At 40.9% G+C, this 20815-nt stretch overlaps 1 protein-coding gene across 4 annotated transcripts; it reads right to left on the minus strand.

Moving 5' to 3' along the window:
- Nucleotides 1-1055: 1055 nt before the first annotated feature.
- On the minus strand, nt 1056-16968 carry LOC113419955 (TLC domain-containing protein 4-B-like). 4 transcript variants are annotated; one of them, XM_026679626.2, is made up of 7 exons: nt 16789-16968; nt 10332-10501; nt 10028-10117; nt 8103-8161; nt 5372-5466; nt 1739-1812; nt 1056-1477 (listed from the first exon to the last, which is right to left on the minus strand). In XM_026679626.2, the coding sequence occupies exons 2-7, from the start codon at nt 10484-10486 to the stop codon at nt 1186-1188; spliced, it is 765 nt and encodes a 254-aa protein (XP_026535411.1). In that variant the 5' UTR covers nt 10487-10501; nt 16789-16968; the 3' UTR covers nt 1056-1185. The 4 variants fall into 4 exon arrangements, with proteins under 4 accessions (XP_026535411.1, XP_026535412.1, XP_087813182.1 ...); XM_026679627.2 differs by lacking the exon at nt 16789-16968 and adding an exon at nt 16619-16705; XM_087957056.1 differs by lacking the exon at nt 16789-16968 and adding an exon at nt 16413-16554.
- Between the last annotated feature and the right edge of the window lie 3847 nt (nt 16969-20815).

Consider the following 20815-nt stretch of genomic DNA (forward strand, 5'->3'; position numbering starts at 1 on the left):
TGGCTTTGGGGGAAAGGGAATCTTGCACCAGCTATTTATTTAGACCAGAGGTCTTCAAACTTGACAGCTTTAAGAATTCCTGAGCTAACATGACTGGAGTAGGAATTCTGGGAGTTGAAGTCCACAAGTCTTAAACTTGCCAAGTTTGAAGACCCTTGATTTAGACTCTTGAGAACAAAGAAAAATTAAACAAGTTCAGCCTAGTGTGGTAGTGGCTATACCTTTCAACACGGCTGCATTCACTGAGGCATACATTTGGGAATAAAGAAACTTTCACTGTAAACCGTTGTTGGGAAGATGTGATTGTCATATACAAGATTGGCAGCCACAAGAAGTAATGACATCAGAGTGAAAGATATCCATAGCAGATGGGGATTTGGGGAGGTGTATTCCTGACACATTTAGAGGCACCAGGTAACACTTCAGTTTTGATTTATCCAAACCGCTGAGCAAAGGCAGGTATGCCTTGAAGTTAGCCTTGTTAAAATTATTGTTTCTGGTCTTTAGAAATTTAACTGCTATTGTATAAGCAAGTTCTTCAATGGAATGCCAAGTTTCAATTGATTTAGTAAAACAAGAGTGCTATTTACAGTATTGCTGTCCTTCTAGCCAAGGTCCTGAAATCCAGCCACTGGGTCCTGGGAAATCCCACTGTTCATAACTGGACACTATTTCTTCCCTCACCCTTCCACTATTTTCCATCCACTTTACTGTTAAACATGCCCCAAAAGCCCCTAGCAGAAGCCAGTCTTTTCTTCCTAGGAGGAAACAGTACCTGATCATCATCATCATCATACACAGATTGATAGTTGAAAGAGGTTAAATTCCTGAAGTATTAGGAACATTACCTGTTTAACTACACAAAGTCTCATTCAAAAGTTCTGTGGACTGTCAGCAGAGTCCCCGAAACAGTATTTCTCAAGCATTCCCATCTGTGCCAAAGTGTGCCAAAATTGCTGAATTTTGTGCCAAAATTGCTGAATCTAGTCAATCTGGCCAGAACCTTTCTTTGATTGAATGGAAAACTATATGCTCCCTTTTTAATGAATCTGGGATTCTTTCCCCAAGGACATAGTCAGGAACATTTTCTAGGGCTACTGGCTTCTGAGGGGATTAGAAGAGGGAATTCATTTTTTTCCAGCAGAACTTGGGTTTTCCAGGTCAAGTACCACTATTTTTCTTTCTTCATGCTGCCTTGTAGGTCTTAGACCAGCATAAAGCTCGGTAGAAGCCACGGACAATGCGGTACATCCAGATCAAATTGAGCATTTCCAAGGCAATGCTTGGCCCAATCCAGGCCAGTTGTACACCCAGGCCCAAACGTTCATATTCAGGAGTTCCATACCAAGAGTATACTTGCATATAATAGCTGGGGATGACAGCAATGCGCACCATAAAGAACACTACCATCATGGCCAAGCCATTGGCCAAAACAAGCCTTGAAGTACGTGACCAGCCAGTTGCATCCAGGAACCACCTGAGGCAACACAAAATTAAAAAAAATATAGCACATGGATGTTAGCATAAAAATCACTCTCAGAATTACAACAGGTGACTAAAATAGTTAGATATGAGCATGCAGCAGGTGTTGAGCTCAGCCCTCTGGCTTTAATGGGGAAGGGGTATGGGTGTCCTTCCCAAGAACATAGATATGAGGGCCCCTTTATTAAAAAAAACTACATGTTCTCGGGGAAGCTATTGAATTCACCCATTTTGTTTCTGATATCACCAAACTCACCGCAAATTCACAAAAGGTGTGGAGAGTTCTGAAAGGAGACGGAAGTTGGCAAAATAGGGAAGCACCCCACGACTCTATGGAAAAGGAAAGAAATATCTCAGATTTTGATTTTACCATCCCATGGCCATTCTAAAGACTTTGCCTTTTTCACTGAATCTTTAAAGTTTTAAGTAGAGATCTCAACTCTCCTCTTCTCCCAGAAAGAAGGAAAAGCAAAATATATTTGACAGCAACAGAACAGATAACTAATATAAGCAGACATGCTGCTACCACTAAAATTATCCTTCTTTCTTCAGAGATCAGCTTCAATATTTACATTTAATGTCACAAAATATATTCAGAAAAGTTTAAGTTGCAGACATAACAATGATCCTTTTACCATGAAATAATGGGTACTCCAATTTAAAAACAGTCAATAAAGCTATTTGGAAGGTAAAGTGAATCTCTTACAATTTTATTCCAATTTATTTCTTATGTTAACTGTTTCAAAAACTAATTTAGTTTATCAAATTTTTGGTGGTCTGTTCAGTGATAGTTTATTCAGCCTAAGCATTTGCTCGAGCTGTTTGGCCCTGAGGCCTTTGTTCTTCTTAAAGTTCCATGGCTGTTACGGGTTTCATAGGAAACAATTTCTCCTCTCCTCTCCTTTCCTCTCCCACTTCCACTTCCCTTTCAATAAAAAGAATATTTGAACAATTGGGTTGTTTTTTAATTTTATATAGGAAATATATTTTAAATTTTATTTCTTCCTTATTAAATGTAAATTTCAATATTACATGATTTTGTCATGTATATGCTATTTTTCTTTATTTTAATATCTATCTATAACTGTCAGCTCTCTCTTTCTCATATAACTTTGTGCTTATTGGACATTCATATCCAAATCTATGTGACTTGTAGGAACCTGCAGCATTCACATAGAGCATAGACATTTTCTTCCCTCTTCATTGATATGCAGTGATTTTTTTTCATTCATATTTCAAGATGAAAAAGGAACTTTGAGGAGAAACTGCATATTTTATCTTTAGAATTAGAATTAGAAGAACTTTATTGTCATTGTACAAGTACAATGAAACTGTGGATGCACCCCAGCAACTGTTCGCAATACAATAAAACCAAAGCACTTAAAAATGAAGATAAGAAAGATAGAGTACCCACGTCTCCATTTGCAATTTGAGAATACAATATCTATGAATATACACAAAATATACATCCAACACTGACTGTAACGCTTAGCCGAGTACACAAGAGATGGATTGTACTGTAATATGTTATTATACATCTGAATGGGGTATTGAGATTTCACATCTTTTCACATCTTAATGAGGTAGTGACTTCGTGTTTATTTGCGGTTCGGATGGCCCAGGGAAAGAAACTATTTGTTAGTCTAGTGGTGTGGGATTTTATTGACCTAAAACACCGCCCAGACGGCAGCAGGTCAAAAAGATAATTGCCAGGGTGTGAGGGGTCTTCTATAATGGCCTTGATTCTGCTTTGGCAGCGGGACCTGGCTAAGTCTTCCAGGGAGGGCAGAGGGCAACCAATGATCTTTTGAGCTGTGTTTATCACCCTCTGTACAGTTTTCCTGTCCTCAACTGTGGAGCCTGCATACCACACACCCAGACAATATGTCAAAGTGCTCTCCACAGAGGCTTTATAGAAAGCCACAACAGCTTCTTATCCAGATTGTTCTTCCTGAGAACCCGCAGGAAGTGCAGCCGCTGCTGAGCTTTCTTCACTATGGCCTTGGTATTAGGGGACCAGGAAATATCAGCTGAAATATGGATGCCAAGGAATCTGATCGTAGGGACAGTTTCCACTCGTTCTCTGTTGATGATGAGTGGGGCGTGGTCCTGACAATGGGTTCTCTGCCACTTCGTTGAAGTGTTTCATTTTCTGAAGTAGCTTTGGCTACATGAATCTACATATGTTTGTCCTCAAATAACCAGAGAGAACTAGAGATCCGGAAGGCACATTTTCAGCCTGAATCAGTTTGAATTGTATGATAGATTCACAAAGCCAACTGTGATCTTTCTGTTCTTACATGGAATCAAAGAAGATTTCAGGAATTTTTTTAAATAATTTCTGTTATATTGCTTAACATTTGGGCACAGTTGATCCAAAACTATTTGATAGATATAGAGGTAATATGACAAAGTTCTTGTTGGGTAGAAAATTCAAACTTCTAACACTAAAGAGAACATTTTCATTTCTAACACTAAAGAGAACATTTTTCCTTGGGGTTCCACAAGTATGATAACTTCTGGTTTTTAGCATAGCCTGGGGATATAATTATTAAATCCTGAGTTTTTCTTTACTTGGCTTTATTCCAGTTCTTTATATGCTTACTCTGAAGGATGCTTGATTTTTAAAATTGCCATAGGGAGTTTTAAATGCTGGATTCATTCAATCATCTTTTAGTCCTAATTTATTATATCAAATCAAATCTTTATTACGGTCCTAGAATACCATAAATCTTTACCATCAGCTAATCTTTATTTTTGTGACTCATTTGGAAAAGTTATGCCCTAAAATAAATCTTATCCTAGGATGGGCTTTATTCTTTTTTTGAATAAATCGTGTATAAAATCTAGCTCTCTAGTATGCTTTTTATTCCTAAGGCAGGGAATGCCTTCCAGACCACAAAATGGATCAGTAGAGCAGAATTCTGGAAGTATATGTTTGCTCTTTGCATCTTAGAATGAACAAGTGTAGTTTTAAGGGAAGTCAGACGTCTCACATTTCTGTTGGAGAATCTACAACATGAACATGACCTTAAAAGGACCACCTCAAGACTTCTAACACCTTCTGCTCTAAAGAGTCCAACCCCCCACTGTACAGTTAGTCCTCGACTTACAACAGTTCATTTAGTGACCGTTCGAAGTTACAAAAGCACTGAAAAAAGTAACTTATGACCATTTTTCACATTTACAATGGTTGCAGGATTCCCATGGCCTCATGATAAGAATTCATAGGCTTGGCAACGGACTCATATTTATGATGGTTGCAGAGTCCCAGGTCATTGAGACCTTCTGTCAAGCGGTCAGTGGGGAAGCCAGATTCACTTAACAGCCATGTTACTAATTTAACAACTGCAGTTTCATTTAACAACTGTGGCAAGAAAGGTTGTAAAATGGGGCAAAACACACTTACCAAGTGTCTCCCTTAGCAACAGAAATTTTGGGCCCGAGTGTAGTTGAAGACTATCTGTATTGTATGTGTCTCCCGAACGAGGACAACAAAAGCCAGGTGACCACTAGATGGCAGCAAAAAGTTAGGCTCTGCCATCATCTGTTCTTTACATTTCATTTCTACTGCACAACAAACCTAGGTCTCTTCATTCTTAGGATTGCTCTGCATCTGGCCTCCCTTTTGCAGGTCTGGGATTTGTACAATTAAAGTAACATACAGAAGATAACTGTCTCATCCTTCAGGTGATTGGTAGGGAGCAGATGGCAAATACCAGAAAATGTTTCCTCATAGAGGTTGGATTGGAGGTGCTGAGGTGGTGGATATTGCAGAAGGCACTGAAGTGGGTTGAAGAAGCATAGACTTTTTTTTTTAAGGATGAAGAGCAAAGTCCTCTCTGCCCCGCCCCACCCACCAGAAAAATTAAAGGTCTCTGGAACTAACCAATACGTATCCATAAGCATATAGTGCCACCAAGTGGTGGCAAACGAAAAGAGAATCCCCCAATGTCTTCCAGTAGCGCACTAGCAGCAACAGATCTGGAATTCAGAGCAGAACACATGTTCATAAACAAGCAACTTGTTTTTACTAGAAAATAAACATATAGAAAATAATTTCATATTTAAGAAAGTAAATGCAAGAGTAAGGCGATTTCTTTCCCCCCTATGGCTCTGCTTCTTTCAGCTGTGCTACCTGCAGAGATTTGGCAGTTGAGGCTTTTCCAAATGTTGATAGAAAAAATTTGACTCCTAATTTATTTCTCTCTTTTTTTTTTATGCTGCCATTAGCAGCACAGGTGCATAGCAAATACTGGCAGTCTGAACACTGAGATCCTCTACTCATGAATAACTCAATATTCTGCATACAAAATGCCCTTCATTTGTAAACATCTTAGATGTCGTCTGTCTGACCCCCAATCCTTTCTTAAAGAAATCTTAACAGGATCTCAGCAATCCACTGATTCCTCTGAGTAAATAATTTCAATTAATTAAACTTCCCCAAACAAAACATTTGGTCAAACCAGAGGAAGGGGGGGGATTTGCTTTAACACAGAGAGTCCCTGTTTGAGGAAGTAGATCTCATCAGCTAATTGAACACATGAGATCAAAACCTCACTGGAACGATCCAGTCAAAACCAATCTCAGAAGATTAGGGGAAAAAAAGAGTCCTTGGAATGCAGCTGGGCAACAGAATAATCCCAGCCATAAGTGAATGAGGGTGGAAAAAGGCTGAAACTCCTGAAAGGAAAATAATTTCTCAGAGCAAATGCTGGGAGAAAGGTCCTTTGCACAAACCATGATCAGACTCAGTGTCTTCTCTCAAAGTGGTTAAAAGTTAGCCCTGTAATCTGTGCCGGCCTTCTTCAGCATCAAAAACAGGGAGCACTGAGGAGCAGGATCAATTCTCATGGCCCTGGCTCCATTTTTATGGGAATCAAATTTTCTCTGGAAAAGTAACTGAATTCACCTCAGATTCTTCTAGTATTTTTTTTAATCCTGTCCAATAGCTAATTTGATAGGCAATTGCAGGTAATATAACTTGCACTAGTACTCAATCACTTTTCTATTTTCTATTTCCTATTCTATTCTATTCTACCCCTATATTCACATACTCCACACATTTATTTATTATTTAACAAATTAATGTAGTTGCTCAATTCATTCATAGGTGGCTCCAATGTGATGGATTTTTTAAATTTTAAGCTAATTACCTATCAATTATCAAACATTTTAAAACATTTTAAAAATCCACTGCATAACAAAAACTCAACAAACTCCCCTCCCCATGTTGGCAACAACACACTCAAATCAGCCACTTGATTGGTTTCATCTGCATTTGTGGTTCCCAGGCCTGTTGCAATACCATATTTAGGGCCTTCAGAAAAGCAGCATCTCTCAGTACCACAGAGCCTGATACCTTAGCAGAGTCTTTAAGTCTGGCAGGCAAGAGTTGAGTTGAAAACCTGCCCCCGTTTTAATGATAAGGCACAAGTGCCTCAGCCAATATTACAATATTATAACCACTCGTCATTCCAAGAAGTGGGGTGGGAAAGTACCTCAAATTACCCCAAAAAGATGTGGAGATAAATGGTTGGCTTTAATGCTACCAATGTGACTGTTTGACGACTAGAGGCATGTGAGCAAATATTGTAGAACTAGGGAATTAATAGTTATTTTTCATCTGGTTTCATGTATTATGTATGTATAGCTGAAAAATGTGACACTAACATGCACATTGCAAATATCAAATAAAAACTGACCTATTTTTTCATACCTCCTACATGACCAATTTATTATTTTGTTTATTTGTTTATATGATTCTTGTGGTCTATAAACAGTACATATATATTTTAATTGTAGTAATGGATCAAAAATAAAATAAGAAACGGGATATCAAACCAAGTTCTTCTGAGTTTAATCCAATTGCTCCTCTTTAATGGTCAAAGTCAGCCACTTTCAGAAAAATGTCCAGTGTATATTTCCTATAATGGGTCACATTACAAGATATCCCCAGTGGCACTGGTTTAAAGGAAGACAAGGGAACGAAAGGCATTACAACATTTGAGCACATCATGGGACAGTTGTAGATTTGTTCATCTTTATTTAGACATCTGGATCCCACTTGAAAACATGGCTTTCTGTCAAGCTGAAAAGTTGTTCAAAGCAGTTTGGGGCAAAATGATTGAAAGGAAAAGTGAAACAATAACCCAACCTCTCAGTAAGCTGACTACACAACCTCAACTGGCCTCAGTTATTGCAATCCCTTGCAAAGTTTTCTCCTTTCTAAGGAATCCTCCACCTCACTGCATCATGATCAAAGAAAAGGAGGGAGCTCCTGGCAGTCTTGCTTTAATTTAATTCTTTTGGATATAAACTATTGGAAATATCTTAGTAGTGGAATAATAACTGCTTGTGTATTGTAATGGATCTCATGTAGGAGGTATTCCCAGTAGTATTGGCCGAGAGGAAGGCAGGGAAAAGACAAGCATATTAACAAAGATGATCATTATATGTCAGGATTATTATGGCAAGGAAAATCTTCACTGCAAATCTGAATGCTGCCTTGAAAGTCACTCCAGCAGTGAAATGGGCAACATATAAATTTAATGAATAAAATAAAATAATAAAACAAACCCTCTAGCCTACCTTGTGAAACCCAATGGTGTGGTGCTTACCATAGAGCAGATAGCCACAGGTGACAGCAACATTCAGTTTCACCAACCAAGGATCTCCCCTACAAGGATGAATGATTGGAGACAAGGTCAAAAGACAAAGATCTGGTATTGAGAGAGGAACCCATTTCTAATTCATTTCCCCCAACCTCCATCAGGCAACATCATGTGGCATTTTGAAAAACATTTCAGTGTTGCTAAACTGATACATATATAATTTATATGTACACCCACATACATGTACATAAATTTACATATATGTATATGCACACACACAATGTACATATACACTCATACAACCTCTACACACATACAAAAGGAGCATGCAAAGGTGCCTGTTGCATTTATCAGAATGACAGAAGCACTGCTGCAGCACTGTACTGGAAGCTCTGGTTTTTTTTGTATATGTGTGTGACTTTATGACACACAAAACAAAACTTGCACGATTTCTTTCACAATGATACAATACTGCTTTCATTATTCTGTTTCATCCCATCCCCAGTATAAAGTAGGAGCATAAAATCCTCATAAAATTAAATAGTGCCCTACTCTATAGAATTATTGTAAATGAGGCAATAATAAATCATCATATAGTTATTGGATTTGGAACTGTAAAAAAACTATATTGTTTCTACCTTCTCCTAGATTCAACCACCTTTCTTTGATCTCATGTCTAGTAATAATATGGTTCTGAACTACTGATGGTTAGTTCTGTTATTTGAAATACCTTAGAATTCCTGCCTCATTTTTCAAGGTAGAAAATCAATCTTTAACTCAAAATGTCCATGAGAAATGGTAATCCACAAGAGGTTATAAACAGAGGCATTAATATGTTTCTATGAAATTCTAATTTAAGGCCGAGATGTTTGTCAGCAAAATGTGATAGGTGGAAGGAGTGAAGTTGCTGTAGCAGGAACCATTAATTCCCAGGCTTGAGAAAACTGTTATGTCAATCTTTCAACTTCAGCCATCTTGAAGAGATGGGAAGACAAAGGAAGATGGCTAGGACTTAAATTCTGAAGCACAAACATATACCTTCTAACTCCTGTGTACTGTGTTAGGCTTCATTTTTAAATAGCTACTCTAGTCAAGTTGTGTCTGTGAGTCTTCTGCATCCAAATCTTGAATGAGGAGTTCAGCATCTAGAGTGCCTTGACTTTCAGCCATGCCTTGTGCAAAGCCAAACAACAGGGAAAGTGGACAAATGGGATCAAGCAGGAATTGGGGAGAAAGAACAGAAAGATAAGGTGTGCTATAGATAGAGACAGTAATGGTATCAGTGCCTTCTTAGCTTTTTAGCCTCGGTGGCGCAGTGGTTAGAGTGCAAGCTACTCCTACTGTAATTTGGCAGATCAAATCCCACCAGGCTCAAGGTTGACTCAGCCTTCCATCCTTCCGAGGTGGGTAAAATGAGGACCCAGATTGTTGGGGGCAATATGCTGACTCTGTAAACCGCTTTGAGAGGGCTGTAAAGCACTATAAAGAAGTATATAAGTCTAAGTGCTATTGCTATTGCTATTTAGAATCTCCTATCGGCTCAGCCCATTCGTTGAAATAGCAGGGATAGTTCTATGGAGCACGTGTAGAATGGGATTAAAGGAAGGTGTGATTATGGCTTGGGCAGGAATGTTTGCACCTTTTTAGGCCCAATGCCAAGGCCAGTTCAGATCCTCTTGCCTGGAGTGACCCTGTTTCCACCCCTCACATCCTAAAATCCAAGTATAACAAAGACTTATTCTTTTTCAGCACAAAACAGTCATTGTGCTTTTCAGCACAATGAAAACAATCATGCTCATAGGCACCTCCTCTTCTTCCTCTCTTTCTCTCTCCCTCTCTTTCTCTCTCTTGTCAGGGAGAGCAAGCTGCCAAATCTATACATGTGTGCCCCAGGAGGCACGCATACAAGTCAATTGCTTGTTATTTCTTACCAGATGGGGTTGGCATTTATAGCAGCATCATACCAAAGGATGTAGAGGCAGAAGAGGCCGACTATTACCGCGTGAAGAGTAGACACACATCTAAAGAGGAGAACACATAAGGGTTATTCCATAATTGCAGCACTTAACTGTACAATATCTCTCTTGCAATATACATGCAACTATTCTGTGCAAAGCACACTAGATGTGGAACGTAACTTCTCAAGTTCCATGGAGATTCTTACAGTGGAAAGGCGAGAGAACTGCAAATCTCACAACCATTCGTCCAGCCACATCCACCAGAGCCTCTCTCTACCTGGAATTCCATTCATTCTGCTTGACCGAAGGAAGGCTGGAGTAGCTGGGGCTCAAGGACAAGGACAGCTGGGGGCTGAGGGCTGAGAAGGAGAACTGGAAGGCTACGAAGCTGCCAGCCACAATGCAGTAACCCAAGCGAGTGAAGTCCTCCATTGAATTCAGTAGCACCTGCACGTAGACAAAAAGGTCTGTTTGGAACAGAGAACAGAGTTGCTAGACCCTCTTCCAGTAAAAGGCCTCAGAACTAAGGATACAGACAAAAAAGGGACCAGTTTGTTAAGCAGAGAGAAGAGATCGAAGAATCAAGACAAAACAAGACAGAGAAAATAAATAGTTGTATGATGAAAAACCTCTCCCTAAATCTGGTTTTGTCATATTGGGAAAGGGAAGTGGGTCAAAAAGTGGGTCCTGGGGGGGAGGGGAAAAAAGAAGCATTGAAAAAGAATGTGAGAGTGTTGGGCTGGACCTTAGCCAGAATGTTAAATTCCCCAAGAAGGTGGCAAGCATGATTAAATTTCTCTCAGAAGAAGAGAGAAATCAAGATTAAAGAAACATGGGGACAACAGGCAATATGTACAGCATAAAAAATTACAAGAACATCAAATGAATTCCAAAGGGAGATGGTTAGGAGAACTATCAATATATAAAAACCACCATGCAAACCAAAATACAGGCAAAAATGGGCACGGCCATCTTGCAAAGAAGAATCCAATTCTATGTAGGACTAAGAACATGAAAAAAGAAAAGAAAGACCCCTACTAAAATTGATTACTAATAAAAGACACAATTACTAATATTACTAATTGATTACTACTAATAAAGGACAGATAATACTAATAGTAAAGGACTAATAATAAAGGACAGTAGAGGAAAATATTACGATATTACGATTCAGTTCTTGTTCCTTTTCACCCACCAATAGTATCACAATCCATTTCCAATAGTTTTTACCCATTATCAACTGCCATAATATCCATGTTGTAATTATAGCATAGATATATAAATTTGCATTAGGTCATTAGCAGTCAACCTGGATTGCTGACATTATCTTTATCTTACTTCAGAGTAAGAACATGTACTAAGTAATTATTTGCTGTAAGTGAATATACAGCTAATTCTATATTATTCATTTTTTAAACCCCGTAATTCATTTTATCTATTTATGTATATGATTTGTATGGCCACCCATGTCACACAGGTGATCCTGAATATACAAAGATTAGAAAGCAAATTTATAGCATTCAACCTCAACTCCCAAGGTTAAAAGAAGCAGCCCCACTCAAAACCCAAGCTGTATAATAGTTTGCTGTTGACCATTGGATGATGGTTTTCCTGCTCTTTGCTTGAAAATTCAACAGAAAGAGTCATGATTTTCCTAGGAAGTTTATTCTAAAGTCTGCCTTTCACCTGAACTGAAATCAAGCTTCTTATACGTTACTATTGCTCACAAGACATCCTGTTCCCATTCTTTGCTCCGAATCCTTTAAAATATTTTTAAACCTTCAGCTAATCCAGCTCCTTTCATCCTTTTTCCTCTTGCTAAATATGCAAAGTAGTTCCACTCCTTCCTTCCCAGAGGGCTAGCAAATTGGAGGTGTCCTCCAGCCTTTTTTTTTTATTGCACCCCTTTGCCTCCACCACCTGTGCCTCCACCACCTTTGCCTCCACCACCTGTTCTGGGAACACCAGAGCTGTGACAGGCACAAGGGGAAATCACCATCGTTATCATCATCCATGTTGTCATCATCATCAGTCTCCTCTTACAGAATGGGCAACAATCACTGGTATTCCGCACTTTAAGGAGCTCAATTGGGATTGGCAATTCCATCACTAAACGACACAATTCCACCATGATGACTGGGGGTATTCTGAATCTTAAAGCTGCCAAGGTTGAGAAACACTGATACAGCCTCTAAAACACAATCAGCAAAACACAGAGCGCTTTGTTATCCTAAAATCTCTGGAATGCCATCCAGTCATATCATTCTAAGAGAAAGCTTTAATTTTACAATTAGGCTCCAAATCTTGTCGGCACATATACAGCTCCACACATGACTGCTCTGAACCCCCTCCCTCTTGAGGAGCTAAACAGACAGAAGAAGGCTGTATTTACGCAGTGCCTCCAGCACTATAACTTTTATTTAAATAGGTATAGCTTAATAAACCAAAAAAGGAAGGGTCAGAATCCTCACAATGAGGTCTTTCATTACCTGTATTCTTTTTCACCATAACACCACCACTCTCTGAACACAATGGCAAGCTTCTTAGAGCTGTCTCTTCATCTAGCCTAAAAGTCCTTTTGAGTTCTTGATTTGAGCCAAAAGATGCCCACAAAGGATTCCTTCACTTTGGGGGATAGTTGAACATCTCATAACATCAAGTCTGAGCTGTATGGTGGAAGGAGTTAGGACTGCGAGATCACAAACAGGGCCTAAGAGGGGCTCCTGGACAATCAGAAGTCAGGAACGTGGGTCTAAAGACTCAGGCCTGGCCACCGTCCATTGGGGGCGTTATTTTTCATTCAACCTGTAGATATGAAACACTGTAGTTTTAGACCAGCAAAATTAAATATTGATATTTAAGCAGTGCCCTGCTGGTATGTGCACCCAGAAGCTCATCGGTCTCACAGCAGAACTGCTTGCTCCTTTAGTCCAATCTTTAATCCTACCCAATTAGATTTGGCCTGTTGTTACAAAATATTCTTAATGGGTATTCAAAAGATTTACAGATTAACAACAGTTCAATTTATTGAGGCATAAAATATATTCCTATGCATCATTATCATCCTTTACCAAAGCACAGCACAATCAGAAAAACACTATGCCTTGCAAGATGATTAAGCAGTCAACTCTTATTGTTTGGATGAAGGGTTGTTTCCTTTAGCCCATTCAATTGGAACTGCTGCATTTGAAAACGAAATGTACTTTACATATTGCAATCTGTTTACTGATGACTTGGATCTACCATAAATATATTAGTAACATAAATAAAAAATTGGAATTATTAAAAATGATATAACAGTGCCTATCAGAGATTACTTTTCTACCACATGTGGAAAGGATTTCAACAGGCAGCCACAGAGTTTTCACAGTGTTTAATTGTCTGAGTTACATACAAATGTCTATTTATATAAAGCATTGCAAACCAGACAAAATGCATTTGCACAATATACTAGATTAAATTTGGTACGATACATTTTGTGTGTTGTGTGAACACATCAGAAAAGATAGATGCTCCACATTGAAACAATCCATTAACCAGAATAGAACTGGAAGGGAGCTTGGAGGTCTTCTAGTCCATGTCCCTGTTCAAGCAGGAGACCCTGTACCATTTCAGAGAAGTGACTGTCCAGTCTCTTCTTTCAAAGTCCAGTGATGAAGCACCTACAAAGGCCAGCTCTTCCCCTGGTGAATTGTCCTCACGGTTAGGAAGTTTCTGCTTAATTCCAGGTTGCTTCTCTCCTTGATTAGTTTCCATCCATTGCTTCTTGTTCTATCCTCAGATGCTTTGGAGAGAATAGCTTGACTCCCTCTTCTTTGTGGCAACCTTTCAAATACTGGAATACAGCTCTCATGTCCCCCCCAGCCCTTCTTTTCTCTAGACTAGCCAAGTCCAAATCTTGCAACCATTCTTCATGTTTTAGTCTCCAAGCCTTTAATCATCTTAGTTGCTCTTCTTTGTACTTTTTCCAGTCTCAACACCCTTTTTTTGTAATGTGGTGACCAAAACTGGATATAGTATTCCAGGTGTGGCCTTACTAAGACTTTATAAAGCAGTACTATTACTTCATGTGACTTTGATTATATGCCTCTGTTTATACAACCAAGGATTGTATTAGCTGCTGCGCTTATCTTTAAGTGATTGTCCACTAGGACTCCCTCTCACAGGGACTGCTTTTGAGCCAGGTTTTGCCTAATCTGTACTTGTACCTTTTGTTATTTCAGCCCAGGTGTAAAACCTTGCTTTTCTCCACATTAAACTTTATTTTGTTGGATAGGGCCCATTGTTCAAGTCTGTCAAGGTCTTTTTGGATCCTGAGCTTGTCTTCTGGGGTGTTGGCTATTCCTGCCAGCTTAATGTCATCTGCAAATCTGATGAGTTCCCCTTCTATTCCCTCACCTAAGTCATTTATAAAGATATTGAAGAGTATTGGGCCTAGGACAGAACCTTGTGGTACCCACTGCTTGCTTCTCTCCATGTATATGTAATACCGTTAAGAACTACTTGTTAAGTAAGTTTTGTCAGCCAGTTACAAATCCATCTGTACTTGATGGTGATGCTGTCTATCCCACATTTTTCTAGCCTACTAAGAAGTAGGTTGTGGTCTACTTTGTTAAATACCTTGCTGAACTCTAAATATGCTATGCCAACAGTATTTTGCTGGTCTACTAATTTAGTCACTTTGTCAAATAATAAAATAACATTGGTTTGGCATGATCTGTTTTTAACAAACCCGTGCTGGCTACTAGCAATAGCAACAGTAGCAATAGCACTTAGACTTATATAGCACTTCACATTGTTTTACAGCCCTCTCTAAGCACTTTACAGTGTCAGTCTACTACCCCCAACAATCTGAGTCCTCATTTTACAGACCTCGGAAGAATGGAAGCCTGAGCCGGTGAGACTCGAACTGCCAAACTGCTGGCAGCTGACAGTCAGCTGAAGTAGCCTGCAGTACTGCATTCTAATTAATACGCCACCATGGCTCAGTCTAGTTATAATTGTTCACAGATCTGTTTTTTGATTATTTTTTACAGTATCTTTTTAACAGTATCCTTTTTTATTTCTTTCAGTAAACAATAGACTTAGCCTTGGAAAAGGCCATCTTGCAGTTTAGGTATGGCCTAGGATGACTCTGAGAAGTCAGCTACAGTAGATAAATAGCCATTAGCCAGCCTGATTTCTTTAGCGTCCATCTGGATATGCTAGCACTCTGCATTCCGGATTCATATATCACAACATGCAAAATATTTTTGTTACTTCATGACTATTATATGATATTATACAAACTCATATCATGACTTCCTGTGCTGTGTGACAGTGATCTGTAAACTTAACAGATTCCCGAAGAGATGATTCCCCATACAAAGCCACTACCCCAGAGATACAGCTGTACAAGAGACTTTCAGTTTGGATTGAAACTGACTTACCCAGCTGCACAATCTGGAAGCAGAGACTTTTATACAGCTGCTTTCAGTCAAAAGAAATTTTGGACTGAAGGGACGGACAGACAGAGCAATAGGACAGCCCCCTTTCTTATTTTTCTGTTCTATTTACCAAGGGCAACTGTTTCTATCTCTTGCCCCCTTCCAGAAATATCTATAGGAAATGACCACCTTCTGCTCAGCCACCCACAAACCTATACAGTCCTGACGTGTGCCTCTTTTCAACATCAGATCTTTTCAGACAGTAGCCTATTGATATGGAACTCTCTCCCCCTCCTTCCTTAAAGGGTCTTTAGTCATGGTTTGTTACATCTAGCAATTTTAATTTTAATATTGTAGTTGTATTTCAAAAATGTGTTGGTTTGTTGCATAAACCATTTTGGGTGGTTTCAAACGCCAAATTTCAGTTGTAGGATATAAATTTTTAACATCAAATGCAGCAGGTGTGCTTCATAGAGGAGCTGCCTCAACATGTTCAGACTGCAGAGACTCTTACATTATAGTAACAATCCAATTCAGGACTAAATGAGCTTTTTTCAGTAGGGAAGCAGAACCATTCACTTTAAACTGTTCCTTGCTGAAGAGGGAGGGAGAGAAAGAGAGATCTAAAATATATTCCTTTTCCCTATCTGTAGAATATATAGTTCATTTCTCTTTGCTAAAGTATGCCCTGGGTTAAACATGTTGATGCTCTGAAGTTTTCTTCATCACTGCAATTTCTTCACCCAAATTCTCTGGACTTGGTGTGGTCACATATTTAGTGTGACATTTCCCAAGAATACTTTGGGGAGGAAGGGGGAGGGGGCTTTCCCATTTCTCGACCCTGATGTGTACAGGCTCACAAACACCCGCGAACAGAACCCCCTGTCTGGGGTTCTTCTGATGCAATGCTCCCACACGAAGTGTTAACTTACATCCGTGTATCACGGCCAAACGACCTGCTCCACTTTGAGCCGGAGGGCCGCCGAAGGAGTGATTGCTTTCAGTGCCTTCCCCGCAAAAATTATGGCGAAGGAAGGTGCGAGCGCGCCAGGCTTAGTCCCCAAAACGAGGAACTCCGAGCGCCTCTTCCGTTCAGGATCGCGACCTCCCGAAGCATTACTGTACAATCCATACCTACCGCACACGGCTTCTTTCCTCGCAAAACCAACGCTCCACCAGCCTTTCGCCAGCAGCAAGCCAGCTGGCAATCGGGTCGACTTGACCTGCCCTTTGCTCAAAACGATTCCCCCCATGGCGAGCAGCTTGAAGCTCGTCCTGCCGCGCCTCCCCCCGCGCGGGGATACTCACCTCCCTCCGGCTGCCGGGTGCCTCTCTTTCGCCCGGGGGGGACAAGTACTCCCGCGACGCTGAGCCCGTCCAGGCGAGGCTTCAGTCGAATAGCCATCCCCCTCCCCCGACGGACCAGCGCCCCCCTCCGCTTCGGCCAATCGACCGCTGCCTCACAGCCCTGGTCCCGCCCTGTAGACTGGGAGAGGGGAAACAGAGAAGCCAAAATCTGGGTGGGGCGAAGGAGTTGCCCCCTCCCCCGCGAGTGCGCTGCCACGGAACGCGAGAGGAAAGTCCTGCTCCACGAGGCACCGAGTGCGTTCAGTTCCGAGGCTGCTTATTTTCCCCTTTGGTTTTCTCCGCTCTCCTTTTCCTCAGGAAATACCCCGCTTCGCGCCCACCTCAGCCCCTGCAGACTGCGACAGTCATAAATCACACCATCAAGGTAACGCGTTTCCCTTCCCTCTGGTGTCCCAGGTCAGCGAGCAGCCCTAAATAGAGACAAATTTAGGCTCGCGCAAACACCCCTTGCCCATGTGACCCTGGCTTGCCATCGAACGCAGCCAGCATGTTAACAGAGACTGTCCCGAGGAGGAAGGTCGCCCTCTGCCGCCGCCAACATACTTGGAAATTAAATTCAGCACCACTACCCTGTCTGCCGATGACACGTGTCACCTTTCCTAGCAGGTAGGTATCTCCCCTTTCACACCTGACTCCACACGGGAAGTAGTGGGTTTAAATAAATCGACTCTGCAGGGTTCACGGGGCTTGCTAAACCACATATCATGTTGATTGAGATTTACACAAGGCGCTCAACCACAAACAAGCAAATTACAATTTGGCTGTGTGTGTGTGAAGCCACACTAATCCATGCAGTGATATTGTTCTTTTTATTTATTAGATCTGACTAAAGGATTCATTTCATGGCAGGATATGTATAGTCAGCCCTCATTTTATCCTTGCAACAAATTTGTGTGGTTGATTGAGCCAAGAAAAAGAAAATGACCCAAATCACCAAATGAACTCTACATTTGAGAACCTTATTTCTGTCCAACATTCAAAGAATATTCAAGGCACATATTACCTAAGCTATCTTGAAATGTTTGGGTTTCGCTCATTGCTTTGAGTGATGTCCCAGGTTAAACAAATATCAAATCACTGACCGGAACCTGTGCATTGTGCTAAACTATGCTATGTTTACTTAAGCTTAGTTGAATAAGCTACAACTGATTAGATTCACCCATTATGTACAGATATAAAGTGTGGATACAAACTGTAATTACTGGACAAACATCCTAAAAATAAACATGTTACAGCACAGGGTTAAATTATATTTATATCAGTGGTGGGATTCAAAAAAAATTACTACCTGTTCTGTGGGTGTGGTTTGGTGGGCATGACTTGGTGGGCGTGGCAGGGGAAGGACACTGCAAAATCTCCTTTCCCTCCCCACCCCACTAACCTGCTTTCCAGCTCCGTTCTCCTGTGCAGGACAACAAAAGAAGACGCAGAGAATAGATGGGGGCGGGGCCAGTCAGAGGTGGCATTTGCCGATTCTCTGAACTACTCAAAATTTCCGCTACCAGTTCTCCAGAATTGGTCAGAACTTGCTGGATATCAACTCTGATTCATATGACATATTGTGCCAGCCGGCCTAGGAGGAGATTAGTGTGTATGAGTTTGTGTATGTTTGTGTATGTGTGTGTATAATGCCATCTTACTCTTCTTCCATGAAGCTTGATAATAAACTACTGTAAGTAGAGAGGCTTAACTGAAATGTGTTGTGCCATTTATTTATTTATTTAATTTTTACTTACTTACTTACTTACTTACTTACTTACTTATTTATTTATTTATTTATTTATTTATTTAATGTCCCTCAGGGATGGGACCCGCAACATTCCCTGCCTCCCTGCTCTGATGGGTCGGGTAGATGTGACCGGCAAGAGATGTTCCTTCAGATAACACGGTCCCAAGCCATAAAGGGCTTTAAACCACCTTGTATTGCACCCAGAACAGGGGTGGGATCAGGGGTGGGTTTCTACCAGTTCTGTTCACCTCTGTAGAACTGGTAGCTCTGAAGAGCAGCAGACATAGAACCGTTTCTATGTTTGCTGGTGTTTTTGACCACCCACCCAGGCTCTTACCTGATCTTTATTTCCTGATTTTTCAACTTCAGCTGCCGAACGAGGCACAGCTGCAGTTAAAAAAAGCAAAAAAAGAGGGCTGTTTCAAAGGCTGCTTCTCTGCAGGCAGCTGCTGATGACGATTTACAGGCGTGGGGCTCACAGCCTGCAGGGAGCTCGTAAATCCCGAACTGGTAGTTAACTCTGTCGTATCCTACCCTTGGGCCGGTATATATACCCTCTATAGAGCCGGTAGCTCTGAAGAGCAGCAGACACTGAACCGGTTCTGTGTTTGCTGCAGTTTGGCTCAACCGCCCACCTGGGCTCTTACCTGTCCTTTATTTTTCAGCTGAGGTTGAAAAAGCAGGAAAAAACAGGCTTTTCAAACTCTGCACACCCACACGCATAGCACTTTTCAGCTGTCTGGGTGGTACAGGTTAAGGTTTTTTATACATGCATGCACGCACAAAATGTAATCACCGAACCAGTAGTAACACCAGTTGAATCCTACCCCTGACCCGGAAGCAAATCGGCAACCAATGCAACTCCTGCAGAAGAGGTGAAACATGTGCACATCAGGGTCTGCACCAGTAGTGGGATTCAATTTTTTTTTACTACCGGTTCTGTGGGCGTGGCTTGGTGGGCATGGCAGGGGAAGGATACTGTAAAATCTCCAGTCAGAAGTTTGCTAGTTCTCCAAACTACTCAAAATTTCTGCTACCGGTTCTCCAGAACTGGTCAGAACCTGCTGAATACCATCTCTGGTCTGCACAAAACCATGCGGGTCGCTGCATTTTGCACCAACTGGAGCTTCTGGATGCTCTTCAAGGGCAGCTCCATGTAGAGTGTGTTGCAATAATCAAGATGGGAAGTGACTAGGGCATGAGTGACTGTGAGTAGGGATCGTTGGTCCAGGAAAGGGCACAACCCGCAGTTGTTCAAAAGCCCACCTGGCCACGACTGCCACCTGCTCTTCGAACAGGAGTTGTGAGTCCAGGAAAACCCCTAGATTATGCACAGGGTCTGTTTGGAGTAGTGCCACCCCATCCAAGACCAAAAGTGGAAATTCTGCCTGAGCCAACGAACCCAGAGCCACTCGGTCTTGCAAGGGTTTAGTTTCAACCCGTTGCTCCCCATCCAGCCCCTAACAGCCTCCAGGCATTGTGAGAGGGAGGACACAGCAACACTTAATTCACCAAGGGGCCGAGACATACAGCTGAGTATCATCAGCATATTGGTGATACCTCAGTCCATGGTGACAGATAATCTCACCCAGAAGCTTCATATAAATGGAGCAGATACAGTAGTTCATAAACCCCTCTTTATGGCTTAGATTGTTGGGCAAAGCCAGTCAATTGTTCTTTATTCAGTAAAGTTTGTTTAAACAATCAGAAGAGGCATTCTCAGGAGAGGGTAAGTAGTGTAAATAAAAAATGTAGTGTGCCATTACTTGATACAGCTCTGAATTTAGGCTTAACTCAATGTGTGAACCCATGTAGTCTAAGGAGCGTCTGAAAAGTAGCTTTGACTCCCTCTATCAATCAGTCTGTCTGTCTGTCTGTCTGTCTGTCTGTCTGTCTATCTATCTATCTATCTATCTATCTATCTATCTATCTATCTATCTATCTATCTATCTATCTATCTATCTATCTATCACAAAATCTCCAGAACTGTAAAGCCTTGAAACTTGAAATTTGGCACCTATGTTCCTCTTGGCTTCTAGGTGCTCAGTACAAAAGGATTTTTCGAAATGACCATCATAGCATTAGTATTTTGTATATTATTATTAACATGCTCTGATACTAAGGTGTTCTACTCCCCTTCCCCACCTGCAAAACACAAGCAGAGGAGAGGAGTTTCAGTTTTAGTTTTAGTTTCACAGAGCAAGCAGTTTTACTACAGAACAGTTGAGTTAAGCCACA

Source organism: Notechis scutatus, chromosome 2 (genome assembly GCF_049901735.1).
Source record: "Notechis scutatus isolate UNSWTSFEM ecotype Mainland chromosome 2, rNotScu1.2, whole genome shotgun sequence".
NCBI lineage: Eukaryota > Metazoa > Chordata > Lepidosauria > Squamata > Elapidae > Notechis > Notechis scutatus.

What these genes read in the sequence shown, in the direction of transcription:
- LOC113419955 (XM_026679626.2), bottom strand. Translation starts at nt 10,486, where the DNA reads ATGGAGGACTTCACTCGCTTGGGTTACTGCATTGTGGCTGGCAGCTTC. An exon ending in ATAAATGCCAACCCCATCTG is followed by an intron (nt 8,162 to 10,027) that starts GTAAGAAATAAC and finishes TCATCCTTGTAG; the next exon opens with GGGAGATCCTTGGTTGGTGA. An exon ending in CTGTGGCTATCTGCTCTATG is followed by an intron (nt 5,467 to 8,102) that starts GTAAGCACCACA and finishes TCTGAATTCCAG; the next exon opens with ATCTGTTGCTGCTAGTGCGC.